General features: G+C 39.1%; 1 protein-coding gene across 2 annotated transcripts in view; it reads right to left on the bottom strand.

Moving 5' to 3' along the window:
• AFAP1 (actin filament associated protein 1) overlaps nucleotides 1-18141 on the bottom strand; it is a 111601-nt gene that overhangs the window by 25741 nt on the left and 67719 nt on the right. For both annotated transcript variants that reach the window (XM_071447209.1, XM_071447210.1), the window contains exons 4-8: nucleotides 17347-17455; nucleotides 14557-14768; nucleotides 11365-11544; nucleotides 2103-2195; nucleotides 566-650 (exon numbers count right to left, since the gene is read on the bottom strand). In XM_071447209.1, the coding sequence (XP_071303310.1) occupies nucleotides 566-650; nucleotides 2103-2195; nucleotides 11365-11544; nucleotides 14557-14768; nucleotides 17347-17455 (679 nt within the window). The remainder of the gene's footprint in view (nucleotides 1-565; nucleotides 651-2102; nucleotides 2196-11364; nucleotides 11545-14556; nucleotides 14769-17346; nucleotides 17456-18141) is intronic.

Below are 18141 nucleotides of genomic sequence, written 5' to 3'. Positions count from 1 at the left end.
TTGTTAGAATATAAGGACTACAGAAAATGCACGGCTCCAAAGTAGCATAGGCAAAATTATACACATAGGTACTCAAAACTCACTGATATTGCATGACTATATATTTTTAAGATAAATAATCATATGTAATATGATAGCTTATATATGAAGGTGTCTGTGCACACACACACATATATTAATATATATAAATATGCATGGTTCTCTCCTTCTAGTATTTAATGATTGTTTTTTTTGTTTAGAAGCTTTACACCACTATTTATATTGTCACTATACAGTTACTAAAAAACCTGTTATTTGCCTATTGCTCTGAAAACCTATACTTTTGAACACAGAAAGGGCCAAATCAAAATTTCTATATTCTGTTTCCTTATACTAATTATACAGATTTTACTTGCCCAATAACATCAAATGTAGCCGCCAAAATTGAAGGAATCCTTCTTGACATAGCTCAGCTTTCAAGTTAAACTGAATCCTAATTAAACCATTCAGAAACTTTACTTTATTGGAAAGATGAAAGTGAGGTATTCCCCTTTCTCTCAGCACACATCACTCACACCAGACATACCTTGTTCTTTACCATTGCACACGGTAGTGATGCCATTTTCCACAGCACCTTCCCCATCTGAGCTTGGCCTCTCAGATGACAGCTTCTGCAGGGGAAAGAGATCAGCTGACATACAATGTTTGCACCTTCATAAAATCAAATGTCATGAGTCCCTTCACAAATAGACTTACTATGAGATAAAACACACTTTCAAGCTCTCATCCACTTGGAAGAGAATTAGGAGATAGTAAAAAATTCAGTTTTAGAGCCTTTAGAAAATCGCAGAAACAATAAAATAGTATATATTTGAAAGTGTATTAAAATCAGTGAAATATTCATAATTCACCATATGTATTTCTAGGCTCTAAATGTTGCAATAAAGAATTACATGTATCAGATATGAGCAGAGTAAAAGCTGTATCTTCAAAAATGCTTCACAGATGCATTTGCAATTACAACCTATCAGAAAATAGTGTAATCCTACAAGGTCCTTCAGTACTTTCAATATGTGCAAGAAAGGCTTTTGAAAGAAATTCTTAGCACTGACTATTTTATAATGGTTATGTGTGAGGTCTGGGTTGATGTAGGTAGAGCTTATGACAGCACAGTTTTGATGGCCACATTACTCAGAACTGAAGCCATGAAGCAGATGTGCAGATTATCACAAAAAAGAATGGATGACCACATAAACTACACCTTTTCATGGCATGTATTTTAGAAAAAAACCCCTATTTTTCAGCACTTTAAGTTCCTTTGTCTGTGTGTGTGCAAACATGCAAAGACAACAGCTTCTGGCTGTCCTGGAACTGTTCCCAGGACCAAAGCAACAACACCAGAGGCAGTGAGGCACTTCCACCACAGGGGTGGCACTTGCCACCAGGAACTGGGTGATGAAAACTGTCAGTGGGATTTTTAAGCAGGGGCTGGAGAGAGATTTGCTCACCTGGATGCCTTAATGGAGCAGGGGCTTAACCTGGTGCTGGTAATGCACCAATCATTCACTGCAAAGCTGCTCACTTCCCTAATTCCTGCTCTCACATCCTGCTGAGTCAAGGCAGTGGAGTAGCCAAGTACCACGTGTGAGTAGCCAAGTTTCTCTACTGAGACACGAATGCTTGGAAGAGTCTGCCAAAACAGTGAGCTCAGCATGCCCAGGGAGCTCTTCAAGGACTCAATTCCCCAAAATAAGAGAGTTTCCCTTAAAACCCTGGTATAATCTTCATCTTTTCTTCCTCAAGAGTGACACCCCTGCTTGCTGTTTGCATTTGTTGCAGACCATCTATCTCTGCATCTCAGCACGTGTACCAGACCCATTAATCTGCACCCTGCTATGGCTGAGGAGAAGCTGGACCCAAGCCAGGCTGCTCCTTGTTCATGGCCAAACAAACTGACATGGCAGAAACCTCAGCTCTGCAGGATGTGTGCACATATCCAAACAGACCAACACAACACAGGCACTGTGTGCCTGAAACAGCAGCACAAGGCAGCAAGGATTTACATCCAGTGTCTCTTTGAGTAATCATAAGGCATTTTGCATTCACCATTTTGATAACTTTACCTTTTCCAGCTCCACTTTGTGTACTGGAGAACTAGACAATGGCCCATCAGAGTCTACAGCTCCTGTGCAGTTGCTGCACACATCTTTTATAACCTTAGGAGACAAGGCAAAACTTATTAATAATTCATAAAATACAAATCAGAGAGATTAGAAATTATATTTGGATGTGAAAGGAGATGGGAAGGAGAACCACACAGACTTTTACTAGGTTGGCAGGTGTCAGGCAGGCTGACACTACAACAACCTCTCCATGCTCCCTCCCTAAGTCATTTCATATATGACCTGAAGGAGACATAAAGTCTGGAGGTGGAAGGTTTCAGTTTCTAAGCAGACTAAGCTCCAAGGCTCTCCTAAGTGAAGACACCAATAGCACTGCTGATTTCCATGAGCTAATTTTGCTATATGAACTCAGCTGACACAAGCAAAGTAATTTAATTACAGTGATGAGAAAATGGGATCCAAGGTACCTCAAGCCAATAGACAAGAGTTTTATATAACACACTTCACAGATGCTCTTTTTTGCTATCAGAAAACCAGTGAAGTGCTGGTTGAGTTAATATTGCACAGAGGTATTTTGGGGCATTTTTGTATTATAATTGCACATTAACTCAAGAGTTAAAGGTCAAAGAATTTGTAAATATGTTTGTAGCAAACAGAAATGACACTTTCTGTTCTAAAAAGTTAAAGAAAAATCTTGAAGTGGGAATTTGCTGATATTTTGATGGACTGTGAAGAACTTAAAAACCTGAAATTACAAAAATGTAAAAATACACAATGAGTAAAGATGCTTGATGATTCCCCATGGCCATAGCTAAGGGTTTTATCTCTTGTGAAGCTATCACCAGCCCATTATCATCCTGAAACTGCTTGTGCTGATGAGAACAGGCTCTCAATCCAAGCTCATGCTGAGTTTCAAACTGAACAATTTTGATGAGGAAATACTAAAAAGCAAAGGATGGCACCAAACAGTCCTTTCCCAGCACTTAAGCTCCCTTTAAGGGTGAAGCTAAAACAAATCAAATGTTTATGGGCCTACAAAGACCCTTATGCTAACTCAGGAGCACATCATACATTACAGGCATTATACACCTTAGAGAAAGGAAGAGCAGCAACCCCATTTTACAGAGGAAGAACCCAGGAACAAAAGAATGATGTCAATGACACACACAAAAAAAAACTAACCAAAGCTGGGAGATGAACCTACATTTTTATTTCTGAGCTAAAATCTCAAAACACTTCAGCATCCTTTCCTGACTGTCTGACTACCCTATATTTTGTTCCAGAAACAAGAGCAGCATTTCATGGCACTTGGTGTCCTTTGTAACACAAAATGTAGATGTATCTGCAGCAGAGCACCTCACAGTTAAGAAAAGCCCTCAACTCCCCAAAATTGTAAGATTTTTGATGTGTCTGTTTGGTTTTTTTTTCAACCACTGGTCATCAGTATGGTGTAAATACACTGTCGTTTTCTTCCTAGGGAAATGTGACTGTACAGTTTCTGGGAACATTCATTTCTGTCTCCTGCATGACCCTGATTCAATGGCTTATGTTTTCAGCATCTGCTCACACCACACAGTTAGTTAATTTTGGCAAAGGCAGATTGTAATGGGAGTTACAGACAGAACAGAGGGAAATGATTTGGCAGCACTAACTCAACAGTATGTGCTAAGTCATGCACTCAAGTAAATCCGGTTCTTATCATACCCCACATATTTAAGGAGAAGATGAAGTGCTTAATTGGGTTGTAATTAAATTTTGATTTAAAAAATGACACATTGTCAAAAGGGAGTTGGTGGCAGGATCTAAAGTAAATGCATACTCAAGAGTCGAACACTTCATTTGGGTTCAAAAGGTTCACTGGCAAAGACTTGCTCATCACCTTCTATGTGCACTATAATTGTGTTTAATGCACAGCACAAAATTCATTCTCCTCCACCTCACCAGGATGAAATGTCTTTAATATATAATGGTTGCCTGGATGCACTCTCTGTAATTATGTTTGCAGACAGCTGCCATTAAAAATCTGGTTTTCACATGCATATAGCTTCAGCTCAAAATTTTAAGGATAAAACATTCCACCAGTATTGCCAACTTGCATAATTTCAATCACAAGACTCAAAAGTTCTTGTCAGTTTTTTCTATGTTCCATCTTCTGGAGCCATATGAAAACAAAAGATTACTATTTTCATTAAAAAGTAATTGTCAGTGAGAGTGAGGAATGGAGTTCAGCTAACTTTTATCCATTGCAATGAAATGCCTAAAAATATCAATAAATGTATCTCAGTAGCTGCAAGAACAGAAAGGGAAAATAAAGGAATCCCCAAGAGTGTTATTTTTAATAAAATGGCATCATGTGGAAGGGTGCACCGAGAACACTTTGTAATGGCAAATAGTCCATTATTAGCTTAAGTTTTCTCACACGTTAGGGAAAGGAAATAACTCCCTTTTTCTCAACACAAATACCTTTGTACATTACATGTACACACACACACAGTGTGATCTGCCAGGAAAATCAAACTGACACCATAAACAGACTATCTATTCAAATACTTAAAATCTATGAGCAAATGTAATCAGAAAAGTGAAGACCCAGTATTTCTTTGAATAGCCTCAAAACCAAATGCATTTAAAATAATCTTTTGTTATTCCATTACAAGAATCTGAAGTACCACAATTACCATTACCATGTTACGATTAGCAGACCTGGAAAAAGCTTCTGCAACCTGAACTGTATTATTATTTCTTATTTATAGAATTAGAGAATCATTTAGTTGGAAAAGACCCCTAAGACAGAGTCCAGCAGTTAATCCATCAGCGCCAAATGCACCACTAAACCATGTCCCTAAGCGCCACATCTACACAGTATTTAAATATCTCCAGGGACTGACTCCACCACTTTCCTTGGCAGCCTGTTCCTTTCAGTGAAGAAATTTTTCCTAATATCCAATCTAAACCTGCTCTGGTGAGACTTGAGATCATTTTCTCTTTTCCTGTCACATGTTACTTGGGAGAGGAGACTGATCCCCACCTGGCTACAGCTGCAGAGAACACAAAGGTCCTCCCTGAACCTCCTTTTCTCCAGGTTAAACAGCCCTAGCTCCCTTAGCTGCTCCTCATCAGACTTGGGCTTCAGACCTTGAATGCCCAGGTGGATCAGGATATAAGTCAGAGTACAGCACTGAGTGCAATGACATAAGGCACAGAGGAGAAATATTTGTAGGTAGGAAGCTGGAAAGATCCCCTGCCCTGAGCCACGGGTGAAGTCAGTGGAATTTCTGCCACATGGCGTGTCTGGAATATTTCTTTCTTTAAAACTATCTTACTACAGAAGCACTCATATTTACGATAAAAAACTTCATATCTGCATACACCCACAAATTTCTTAATTCTTGTATCTTATTTTAAAAGACACACCAGGACTAGAAGTAAAATACTTGCTCAACATTTATTCTACATATGAAGTCAAAAAAAGTAAATTAGATTCTTCTGGCTACTTTAAAGTTCCAAGCTCCAAATAAAAAGCACTGGCTCTGTAGTAAAACCAGAAAGCCAGCTACTTGCCAGCCAGCCCCTGCCACACAGAAACCAAACAAATTCTGAGTAAAAGTACAATTGTAGATAGTTCCTTATGGCTGATCTCTCTGGGACCTGTTAAGGAATAAGAGGAGCTCGAGGAGCTTGCAGACCTCTCTCCTGGTAGATACCATGGATGAGCTCAAGCTACAGCCTCCCTGCCACAAGGATGTGATTACAGCATTTTGTATCATCTTGTGTTCTCAGGGAACTCCCATGAGGAGCTCACACTTTTAATATGATCGAGTTCAAGACAGAAAGCTCACAGCCTGACTGCACATTTGCTTTACTTTATGTAATCAGGCCAGAAATCCAGCCAGCCACCCACCCACTTGTCCCCCTCTGCCCACATGGTTCACAAATACTGGAATTGCTGGGAATGGGATGGGCTGTGTCCCTTGGCTCTGCCACTTAACTCTGGAAACCGGAATATGGCAAAGCTGAAATCTGCTGAAGTACAACACAGCACAGGGAAAAGGGTTTGGCTCCAGCTGTAAGTCAGTATTTCCCATTCCTGAAACACTCCTTTTTCACTGCTGGAAGAGTACTGCCTTTCTGGGACTCTGTCATTTTGGCATGACTAAATCCTCATTTTCTCCTTCTTGTGGACTGTTTCATATGCTAGTGTCAATACCCTCCTCCTTAGGAGAGCAGCAGAACTCCTGTTAGTGTTTTGCAGAGCAGAAATGCCCTGAGGAGTTCACCTAGAGGAAAATCTTAGGCAGGAAATGCAAAAATTATTCCCATCACAGCCTATGTTTTAAGTCTCAAAAAGAAACCCCCTTTACCTTCTGGACTGGAAAGCATTATTTATCCCTTAGCCTGGAAAGATTAATCTTCCTGCCTTACTGCCATTTGTCTGAGCAAAGTGAGGATGAGATTCTGGCAGCCTAGCAGTCAGTAAGCCTGTCCTTAGTGCCTGTGCATCCCCTTAGGAATACTCCTCTGACTTACCCAACCAAGACAAGCCCTGTATCATTTCTCCTGCATTATTGCCATGAAGTCCATTGCCATTTATGGCTGCTGGATCAGGCAGAGCCCAGGGAGGAGGCACTCCCCAGAGGCTGGGGAGGGTGGCAGGAAGCAGAGGTGCCCTGTGCCAGGGCAGCTGCATCCCCAGCCTGGGTGCCACAGAGATGCACATGGCACTTTAGGCTGTGAGTCTCAGCTAGGTGTGATTTAAATGATTCTCCATCCAAAGCTGTGAGTAGGAAAGAGGAGGAATAGTATCTAGTGGTGAAAATCCCAGCCCTCCTGGGTTCTGCTCTGACTGTGACAGCTTGCATTTGTGATTTTAGTCAGGAAACCCAGAGAAAAATTATCACTGAGAAGACAAGGAAATAGGATGTTTGTGGTTCTGTATTCGTGGGTGGTTTGGTTGGTTTTTTCTTTAATTTACATATACATCTGGTTCTTTTAAATTATGCATTGTTTTCCATGGTGCTGGTCACACACACACACACACACACAGAGACTCTGGCTCACAGCCAAGCTGGGATCCTCTGGCTCTGCCCACTGGCAGAGTCCTGCAGACTGGTCAAAACTCCCACGTGCAGTTTGGTCTGTCCCCTCTGCAGGCGAGGCCCTAAAGAGCTCTTATGCAAACTCACTGACCTTGCTGTGACTTGAACTGAGGTATTTTAAACCATCTGATTGAGACAACAGGGGTGCAATTCCTGGGAGGTTTCATTTAGTTTGCACAGCCTTTGCTGCTGGTGATGATGGGCAGTGGAGAAAGAACCTGGCCCGACTGCCTTGGGTCACAGTACATTCTTTAAGTTAATTACAAATTAACAAACACTGCATGGAAACCACTAGTACCAGGTATGCATCCCCAAAACCACTTTTTAAAGTCAATTTTAGGGCTTGACCATTCCGCACTTGATTCTACTCAGTTACAAAATGCAGCTAATAACCTCTTTGGGGAGTTATTACATAAGCCAAGAAAGAAATGCTTGAAGTGTTGAAGATCTCTAGCTGGAAATCCCCACAGAAAGCAAAAGCAGCCACACAATGTTTACAGTTACAAACTCAATTTTATGCTGATATAAACGGGCTAAAGAACAGCTCTGTCAGTAGTTTACTCTTCAGTAAAACTGTCCACATAAAGACTGGAGGCCAGAAGTTACTTGATTACCTTCACTAAACTCAGGACAGTGAAAAAAAAAAGAGATGTTTTCATAGACTTTCATAAGAGATAACATGCAGTTAATCAGAGAGAAAAACTGGGTAGGTGAACCAGCTAAACAGCCCTACAAGGAATGCTGCAGAGCCTTTGGATGACTGGATACAGTCCCAACCATGATTTTATTCTCTCTTCAGGGCAAAATATCCTCCTTATTTTGACAAGTTCAGAACTGGCTGAGCATTGTCAAAATGATAGATGAAGCAATGTCTCTGTATGGCTGGAAGATTCACTGCTCAATTACAGACCCTCAGCTGGAGAGATTGCTGCACAGTGCCAGAGCACCAGAAAATGAAGAGAAGTTAACTAAGGGTGCCTAATGTTAGGGAAAAATGAAAATCAAGGCCAGTACTCCAGAATGACAGATTACACCTCATGCATGATAAACCAGAAATACATTTTTGTAGGAGGAATGTCAGGAGGAAGAGAAGGCCTTGGGACCAGTCACTGTGACCATTTCCTTCTTCTGCCAGTCTTCTACAACAAGTTACCTCAATTTCTTTGGCATCCATGTATTTCTAATATTGAGTGCAGTTTTCTGTGGCCTAGTCTGAGGGTTCTGCACACAGAGCACATTCAGCTGTACAAACGAAGCCACTGAATAAGCAGCTTCTTGTAAGATCATGGTCTTACTGGTCCTTTTTTTTAAAGCAGCATTTCCCAGGGATGCTGACAAATAAGTGTAGTTTTAGCAGTCTGTTGGATGTGCTGAGACAAACAGGAAAATTTCAGACCTTACTTGACCACAAAATGCACAGATGCACATATACTCAAGCACGCATGGAAAAAGATCATTTTTGGGTCAGAGTGTGTAACTGCACACATTTTTTCATGTACATTTTTGTGGGAACATTTTAGGACTCAAGTCTGGAAAATTCCACCACTTTTTGTTGCCCACCATATTACTGAGATGATCTCAGCTCTAGCCTGAATTTATACTAGCTTTGCTCCTTCCTCTGAAATCTTGACAGGCTCTTTGGTGACATCAGCTATCTGTTTTCATCAAGCATTTGTTAGCTGGTAAATCTGAAACTCCCTTTGTGGTTTCCAGTCTAGACTTCAATTTGCACTATGTTTATCAGTTGGGGCTTTTTTGGTGTCATCTTTACAAAAAAAAAAGGTCTGAAGTATTCTACATCGATTTAGAATTTGTCTTCCAATAGATATTTTAAAATTATTTACTTGATAAACATATTCTATACGGATTATATACATAAATTGGAAAAAAAATTGGGTTTAGCCTTCAAAGGACAATCTAGTCTCCAAAAACATTTTGAGGTTTTTAGGATCAACTGTAAAGCTTTAATGTGACACTTAACATTTGAATTCATGAGAACCCATTGCTCCTGGGTGATAATCTGCCTCAAGTGGCAAACACTGTGCAGTACCTTTGACCAAGAAGGCATCTTCCTCTTATGCTCTAAAAATGTGGTTGCAGAGTTCTTTCTCATTGGCAGTCTCTGGATCTGCCCATTTTATTAACTACAGAAATCACATGTAAGGGACAGAGCACTGGGAAGGATCTTGGCCCTCTGACTGAGAGGCTGGGAAAGCAAAAATCACCCAAAATGAAGCAGTGACCTCTTTCATAGTGTAAGGATGTCCCACACAAAGTCACACGTGATTTTCAGAAGCTAATTTTGAGTAAGGCTTGAATGATTCAAACATAATTGCTTATATAATAAAAAAAAAATCCTTAAATTTTGATGTATTTAAAAAAATACAGAAAGCAATGCTTATTTTATTTCTCCCAAGGCTGTACTTTTGGAAAACACTGGAGCTGTTGCAAGAGCTGCACAAATCTTTTCTGGTTAGCTGTGGGAAAGGCAATTTCTGCAGAAGCAAAGGGCTGAAGCAGCACTGAGGACTTGGAAGTTGAGTACAGTAACGCTGCCATGTACATGAAAGATTTCATGAATAGAGAGCTTTGCAGCATGAAGGAGCTAAATAAAGTGCTGTCAGACTCTCTCCAAATGCTTTGCAGACACAGAATACACAACTGTGTGAACATGCAACTGCACAAAATCCCTCTTTTTCTTCTCAGTTTGAAGCAGCAGGAATGCATCTGGGATATGGAAAAATCTAGTACTGCTCTGTCTGCCTGTGTGGGGATGCTTTATATACAATTTAAAAAAATAAAAGAATTTTTATGAAAGAACGTCTGATAGATGCCAGTGAATTCAGTATTACTAAATTGAGAACAACAGAGGAAATAAGGGTGCAGTTTCTATGATCTAATTACAGCAGAATTCCCTTGGAAGGGAACATGACTTATGAACTTCTCTTCATTCCAAACAGTGATTTTGAACTGCTAGCTGAACTAGTGGGACACTTGCATGACTTTAAAACTTAGGACAAGATATTGATGTTAGAAGAAGCCTAACAAATACATGGCTGGGATTAATTGCCATTAAAATGACAATAGAGCATTTTCTAAGCTAGGATACAAAGCCAGAGTCAAAACCAAACACACATAAACCTCAAACCCCCAAAAGGTATATTCAAATATTGCAAAATAGGAAATTACAGATTAATTTTCCATTTAGTACATTAGCCCACAGCAGAATTTATACCGCTTAAGCTGCATTTTATGTCTCCCTCTTCTGCAGAAAAACTATCTGCCATCAGGAAATTCCTATGTGTTTAATTCAATTGTATTTGGGGAAATACAATTTATTCTTAGAAAAATAAGTACCATATAAGGTTAGATCAGAGCACAGCATGGAGAATGCCTGATGAGTCTGATGCTTTCAGACTTATACATGTATTTAAAAGGCTGGATTTCAAGGTCTTAAAACAGTTGCTACTGCAACTGCAGTAATAGTTTCCCACACTACTCACTGACCTCCACCTTTGAGACTGGCAAATCCAATATAAATACCAGTAATCTGGTTAGGATCTGTAACTGCAGCCCTTGCCTTGGGATTTTCCATGTTTGCAGACATTGAACAGAGAGGAATGGAAGATGACAAAATCCCGTTTTCTCTGAAGTCTGCATTTGCAGGACAAACCGTAACAGATGATACTTTGCTAAACCAGAATTAGGAAACTTGAACGGCCTACAGGAAGCTGAAGGATTTTTCCCCATCCAAAGCAGTTCAAACAGGTATCTCCTCAGAGAATCTTCTTTTAAAAAGGTGACACCATGCCAAAAATAGTATTGGTGCCAGCTGCCTCCACCTGAGGGAATTTGAATCTTCCACCCTAACCACCAAATCTTTCTGGAAAATGATCTGGAGAAGAAGATGGAAGGGAATTTGCCACCTCTCCTCTCTGTGCCAGATTATTGTGCTATTAGCAGTGAAAACCATCACAGCAGCAGCACTGGGTTAACCCTGAGGAATTGCTTTGATGCCTGAACCTGAAGTCTGTATTTCTGCAGTACCAAATTAGGTGGTCTGGATTTGTCTGGAAGTTGTTGTCTGTGTCTCAGTTTGTAACAGCATCTGAGCAATGTGAACACTCTGTGGGTAGAAAAACTCCTGGTCAGAAATCCCCCCTTACCTTTAGCCACTGCTCTGCCTGCTCCTTGCTCTGCACTGCCAGAACCAGGGCATCTGCTCCTTGGTGAGAGATTTTCAGCTCATGCTTCTTCTTTTTGCTGTCTTTGGGAATATAGGTGATACTGCAGTCATTCAGGAACAGCTCCATCTGGGGCTGCTGGTCCTTGGAGCTTTTGTAACACTAAATAAACATAAGGGAAGTTCCAGAGTTAGATATTATCTTTCTGAACCTTGGGGGAAATTGTAGAAATGCTGTATTTTTAATTCATAAAATTTTGAATGTTTTTTACACATCCCTTTACCACATACCACAGAGTTCAGCCAGAGCAAACTCATCCACTCTGTAAAGCAAAATTACTTCCAGACTGACAATAAAAGATGTCTTTTATTGCATGACAGGTACAACATATGGAGAGCATTAAGTGTCTCTGCATTATCCTTATGACTCAACCTTGATCTTGATCAGGTAGGAAGAAGGTGATTTAGGATATCTGTTCACATGTAGCAGCAGAATAAACTTGTAACTTAACAACTTTAAAGCCCAGATGTTTACCTTGCCCTCCAGTGACAGACCAGAATATGAAGGCAAATCTACATCAGTGCCTACACACTGCAACTGCAAAGACACTGGCACAGCCTTACTCACCTGTTCATTTTCTTGAGATAAGTAAAAAAAAACTTCATGGAAAGTGGGTAAAATCACACTTTTCCAGTTAATAAAGTCAAATAGTCCCTGCACAAATTTCCATGTTACTTCATTTTGTAAGCTCCTGGCTACAATAATGTACTTACATTTCTTCCCTCATCAGTAAATTCATCTTCCCTCATCAGTAAATGCTGTCAGTGAACAGCCATTTCCTGCTGGGTCACTGATGGCCTGCTCTCTGCTGGAACTGGTGGTCTGAAGACAGAGGGCTCCCTCTTTACATCACCTGTCCTACAGACCCAGCCTCCATTCCCCCCTTCCAACCCATCAAGTACAGCTGAGGCTCCCAAAGACTGCAGAACAATGTTTAACTCTCTGTACAAATGTCCAGTTATTTTATATACTTATGTAAACTGGGCTTTCCCTCATACAAATAAGCACTAAGGCTGAAAAGACATCTGATAAAAAAGGGGTCTCTGACAATCAATAGGACTAACCAGTATCTGCATACAAAGGACAGCTGAGCATTTATGTGAATAGAGAAAAGCACATGAAGTTCTGCCTGTCTGCAGCAGTATTCATGCCAGGATGCAATTGTCTGGAAGACAATTAATAGAAGTATGTTATAAACACCAGAAGTTAGGCTGAGCAAATACAGCCAATTCTAAACCAGCCTCTGCAGATCACTGAAAAGCTTTCCCTCTCTAAAGCCCATTACCCTAAAGTTTCTCCAGTTTGGTCACAGATTTTAATTTGCAACATTTAAAAAATACTAAGTTTTCAAGCTATGAAGTCTTGAAGAAATACAACATTATTCACTTTAAGAACCAATAAACAGCTTGTAATTCCTTTTATATTTATCTAAATATTTTATTTAAAATTATACATTGCTAAAACTGAAGTATGTATATATTAAAAGACTTTAGGTGAAAAATGAGTCCCTAACGGACTTTAAGTGAAAAGTAATTCCCTACTAAAAGTTATTTCTAATGTCTAATCCTAATTAAAATATTTTTGTTTTATGATGACAGCTGCATTTATGACACAAGCAATTACTAATCCCTAAGAACACATATTTGTTTTACTTGCATATCTCATAAGTTAACTGTCCAAGTCCTCCTTCAAACAATAAACCAATCTTGTGTAACTTGGTCTTTAGACTCCTATTGTGACTTTTATTTTCTTAATCCCCATTATAGAATTACTGAAAGACAATCTCTATAAGGAAAAAAAAAGCTTTTCGGACCACACATGTGGGTAAAGGAAATGAAAATATAAAAAATAACATATTTTTATATGAAACAATAAATGTAATTGTAGAACAAATGCTGTATGACTTCAGGGAAAAATCTGTTTCTCCATCACTTTCTTTCCCTTCTTCAAGCTGTTATCAGATGGTCCTGAAATCTGATATGATACTGATATATGGTGATAAAAATGTGCATTAAGGATGATGGCATTATAAGAATATAATAAAAGCTGAATCAGAATAAACTTTTTTTCGACATTTAAATACAGGAGGGTACAAAAATTAAAGCTACTGCAAACTAGCAAATTCATTCCAACTGTATTTTCAGAAATCTCCTACCTCCATGTCATATCCTGCTATTTTCTATACTGCCATAAGCACAAATGTACTTGGAAAGTGAACACACCTAAACTATATTGTACCACTGTAGAATAGAGAGGTTCTACAGAAAATGTTCTATGACTTGTTAATCAGCTTTTAACACTTGGGGTAGTGCAGTAATTGTTATGTAATTAGGTGCAATGGCTGGAAGCACCATATCAGAAGGCAGGAGCACCGAGGACCCCAACTTATGGATTAATATAAGCATTAGTTTGCTCATAACAACACACAGTAAATGCTTCCCTCAATTAAGGTCTATTTTCAGAAAACAAAACTACATCTGTGGGCAGATAATTCATGGAATCTTTCACTGGTGCCTCCAATCAGAAAGAGGCATAACAGATTTGCTTAAGGAATAAATACATCCACTTGTTTCTGTCCCTTTTATAATGCAGCTGTGCATCGTGTGAATACTGCATCATAATTACTGCAGAACAGATGGCAAAGGTTTAGTCTAAAGTGTGTACATTACCACAGCATATGCTGCCAAGTGAATTCTCAGTCCAACAAGGGACTTTTCTCTCCAGCAGTCTGATCCAACAGTTCACACACAGAGCTCCCTATGAGATTTTTTGTCTGCAGGGAATGAAAGACTGGATTTACAGTTTCAGCAACTATTTTTTTCCAAATTAAATATTTTAGAAGATAATGGGCCAGATGTTCTTTCCAATATCAGAGAACTGCTGGGGTTCAAGCTGAAGTGAAATAAAAATCAAAGTTTTAAGTGGTGAAATGATACACTTATAATTTCAGTGCTTTTCTGCTTCTTGGGTAAATCATGACCGAACTCTTTGGTAAGGTTACTGCAGACTTGGCCACTGTTTGCAGAACATATTCCAAAAATCAGATTCCTGTAAAAATAAATACATTATTTAAAAGGTACAATGAAAATATAGCTAGCTAAAAATAAGAATTACCAGTAGTTTGTTTTCTTTGATAACACACAGTAGTTTGGTCCATTGCCCAAATCTTTTTTTCCTAAGAAGGAAGGCACAGATTTTGGCATCCTTCACCAGATCCATAGAGGCTTCCTCAGAAGGCCACTGATGTCTCATTTTCTTCCCCTTTCCATCCTCCTCCTCTTCATCATAGGATTCGTAAGAGCTGCTCATGGCATCTGAGTCATAATCTTTAATAAAAGTGTAAAAGTGTTAGGTTAAAACACTTAGCCATGAAGCACACTGTAATAACTGAAAACCTCAAGAAGGTTCATTTTAAGTGAAAGCTTTTGAAAATCAGCCAAGAACAAGTTACTGTTTCAGTGCTCAGTAATATCAATGCATTACATTAATTAAAATAAGATACTTTGCCAAGACCCATACAGACACCGTGTGAATTTTAATGAAACAGTAAGCTGGGAATACATAGCTAGAATTTTAGGTAGTGTTTCATTATCTTCAAAATATTCTTTGACAGATAGCTTCATTTTCTGTAATTCTTTCACAGAGAGACATCTTCATCTTGCTTTAGTGCATCACATCGAGAAACAAACCCCCCATATGGCAAAGATCATAGGAATAGGTTATAGGGCAGGATCTACCCACCACAACGTTTCATAGAATTCCCAAAGACAGACAAGTAAGTCATACAAGCTCTTCTTTTCATCTACATGCAAGCACTTATTTACAAACCAATCAGAGGGACTTGGGAAAGTTATGGATATTTAATTTTCATGACTTTCTTCTGCAATTTTCTTCAGTGCTTGTTTACTTTTACAGGTAAGACACATGGTATGTAAGTCTCCTTGCTATTAATGACATTACAAAAATATTCCATGGGAATGTTTATTTAAAATAATTATATCTATCCCAATAGATGCATTCTTAGACTTCTTTTACTTCAAGTACTTTTTTCTATTGTCTTCTCCATCTAAAATACTCCAAACAGCAATGGTTATATATTTTAATATACTTTAGTAGCTGATTTTAATTACCACACAACTGGATTTAGTGGACATTTTGCATGAGTGAAGATGTATCATTAATTGCACAATTGAATTTAAAAACAAATTCATTGCCAGTAAAGAGAGGAATTCTTTTAAAACAATTTTTAAGATATTATGAAGTTCAGAACATAAAAAAATACAACAAAACCTCAACAAGTGAGATGCTAAGTCACACTAACAGAACTTTAAATGTCTGGAGATATAGATATACTATACTTAAATTATGAAATTATTAATGAACTTTTAAGGCTGATACCCTAACTATTTTTATGCATGGAAATGGTTAAGTACAATAAGAAATCAGCTTCATACTTTGCCTTGTTTTACCCTAGGTGATTTTTTAGCAGTGCTATTAATATTTGCACCATTAATATTTTTCTGCCTGAGCATGGCTCTTGTTTAACAACAAAACCCAAGTCAGAAGCTCACTGGGTTACAGGGTGCAGCAGGACCACCCTGCAGCATTTCAAGGGAGGAAATGAAGAGTGATTCTGCTGCTCTTCTAAGTCCATATGTTCTTTCATTTGCTTTCCAGCACATGAAACTCTTTCTTACCTTGAATTTCTTTGGTTAATTAAAAGCTGCTAGATAACATCAGTTTGTGCAGTATACAGATGAATAGTATTTTAGTTTTAAGGTGACTCTTGTGCATGTTTTAAGAACAGAGAGATAATTTAAAATAATTAAAATGGCTATAAAATAGGGGAAGATATGCCTTTAATCTTTGGACCGTAGAAAATAACGATTAGTGATAAATCAGCCCTACACAAGCAATAAATTACTCCAGCCAATAAAAAAGCAGCATAAAGATGGTACACAAATGACCCTGTATAAAGGTCACAGCAGTCATTGCAGTGTTTCATCAGGGTGCTCTCAGCACAGCTCCACTGAAGTGCACAGCTCTTTGGGGAAGCCTTTGGGTGTGAAAAAGAACATTTGGGTGTTGCAGAAGGACATTCTGGTAGACAGCCAGAGGCAGCCCTCTGCCTACTGCCCTGAACAGGTGGGCACAAAGTACTGCCATGGGCATCACACATGGCTTGTGGGAGCTGCTGTGACCAATTCATCCCTTTCCACAATGTGTCATCAGAAATGCTGCAAATACATCTTTCCAACAGTTCCTTTTTTTTTTTTTTTAATTTTATTTGTCTATTTTAGCAAGCAATTCAGTGCAGTAGAGGCACAGCAGGGCAGATGTGCAGGTCAGTACCAGTTTCTGAGACCTCCACATTCACAGTGTGATCAATTTAGAGGGATCTGGGCAATATCTAGCTCTGGACTCCTCATCCAGGGCCCCCATTATCTGTGGTTCAAAGAAGTCTAAAAGATTAATGGCTAATTTGGACCCTCAGTCTGCAATAGCTGCTGAAACCTGTTTATGTGCTCCTCACTTGAGAACCAAATTTAGTTTTCTGTAAAAGGAGCCTGGTTTGAGCACACCAAAACAGTTCTGCAAACCAACCCAATGCAGACCAAATCAGTTCTGCAAACCAGTCCAATGCAGACCGAAACAGTTCTGCAAACCAACCCAATGCAGACCAAAACAGTTCTGCAAACCAACCCAATGCAGACCGAAACAGTTCTGCAAACCAACCCAATACATGGCCAGCAAGGATAACCAGAAATGGCCCAAACTGTCAAAGTGACTCACAACACAACACCACAGCAGCACCAAAAGAGATTAAGTTCTCCAATAATAAAAAAGCTGAAGGACACTGGAATTACCAACTGCTCAGAAACTGCCTGGAAATGTCTTACTCACTGGAAGTGATGTACTCAGGAGCCTTCCCAGGACTAAGTGGCACTGCCTCTTCATAATAGCCTTCAGGAAGGGAGGATGTTGGCAGTGGTGGAGGCCCATTGTCTGGTGGCTAAATGAACAAAAAGAGAAAAAGTGATTACAGACCAACAAGGTGTTAAATTAAAATGGACAGAACATCTGCTCATGATCAGGGTCAATGCAACCAGCTTCATAAACCCTGCTCTTGTGACTATTTCTTATGTTGACTATCTCTAAAGGCAAGGCTCTGGAGGGCTCAATTAGATGCTCTGCAAGGTAGCATCTTTTAGATTAGAAGAAAGCCCAAATCTCAAGTTCCCCATATATTATTATAAATAAACAATAATAAGGAAAGGTTGAGACTTGAAGCAGTAAAGCAACTTAATTATGCTTCATAACACGCTGATACATGTTAAAATGTATCATTATTGTCCAGACTTTCACCTCTACCATGATAAGGAAACAAAACTTTTTTACAGGTCCTCCAACTGAGTTCTTCGGAGATGATAAACACTGTAGAATCCTACAGCTACATTAAAAGAATTTTTCTCTACAACAGCATTAAGTGGTAAAAATGCTGAAAAGATATAGTTCTCCATTTAGATCTAATGGGTCTATGTAAGAAACAGATTTCTATGCACAGACCACTTTACAGTGTTAAGGCTAATTTATTAGCATTTTACACCTAAAATAATTCACATTAGAGAAGCAAACAGCAGTTTGGCTGCACACTGTAGAAAAGTTAAATAGCCTGGGCTGGCAGAGACTAAGGACAGA

The sequence above is a fragment of the Agelaius tricolor genome, unplaced genomic scaffold, assembly GCF_023055355.1.
Source record: "Agelaius tricolor isolate 1412-34295 unplaced genomic scaffold, bAgeTri1.0.p SCAF_24, whole genome shotgun sequence".
NCBI lineage: Eukaryota > Metazoa > Chordata > Aves > Passeriformes > Icteridae > Agelaius > Agelaius tricolor.
This window is presented reverse-complemented; position numbering and strand designations above follow the sequence as displayed.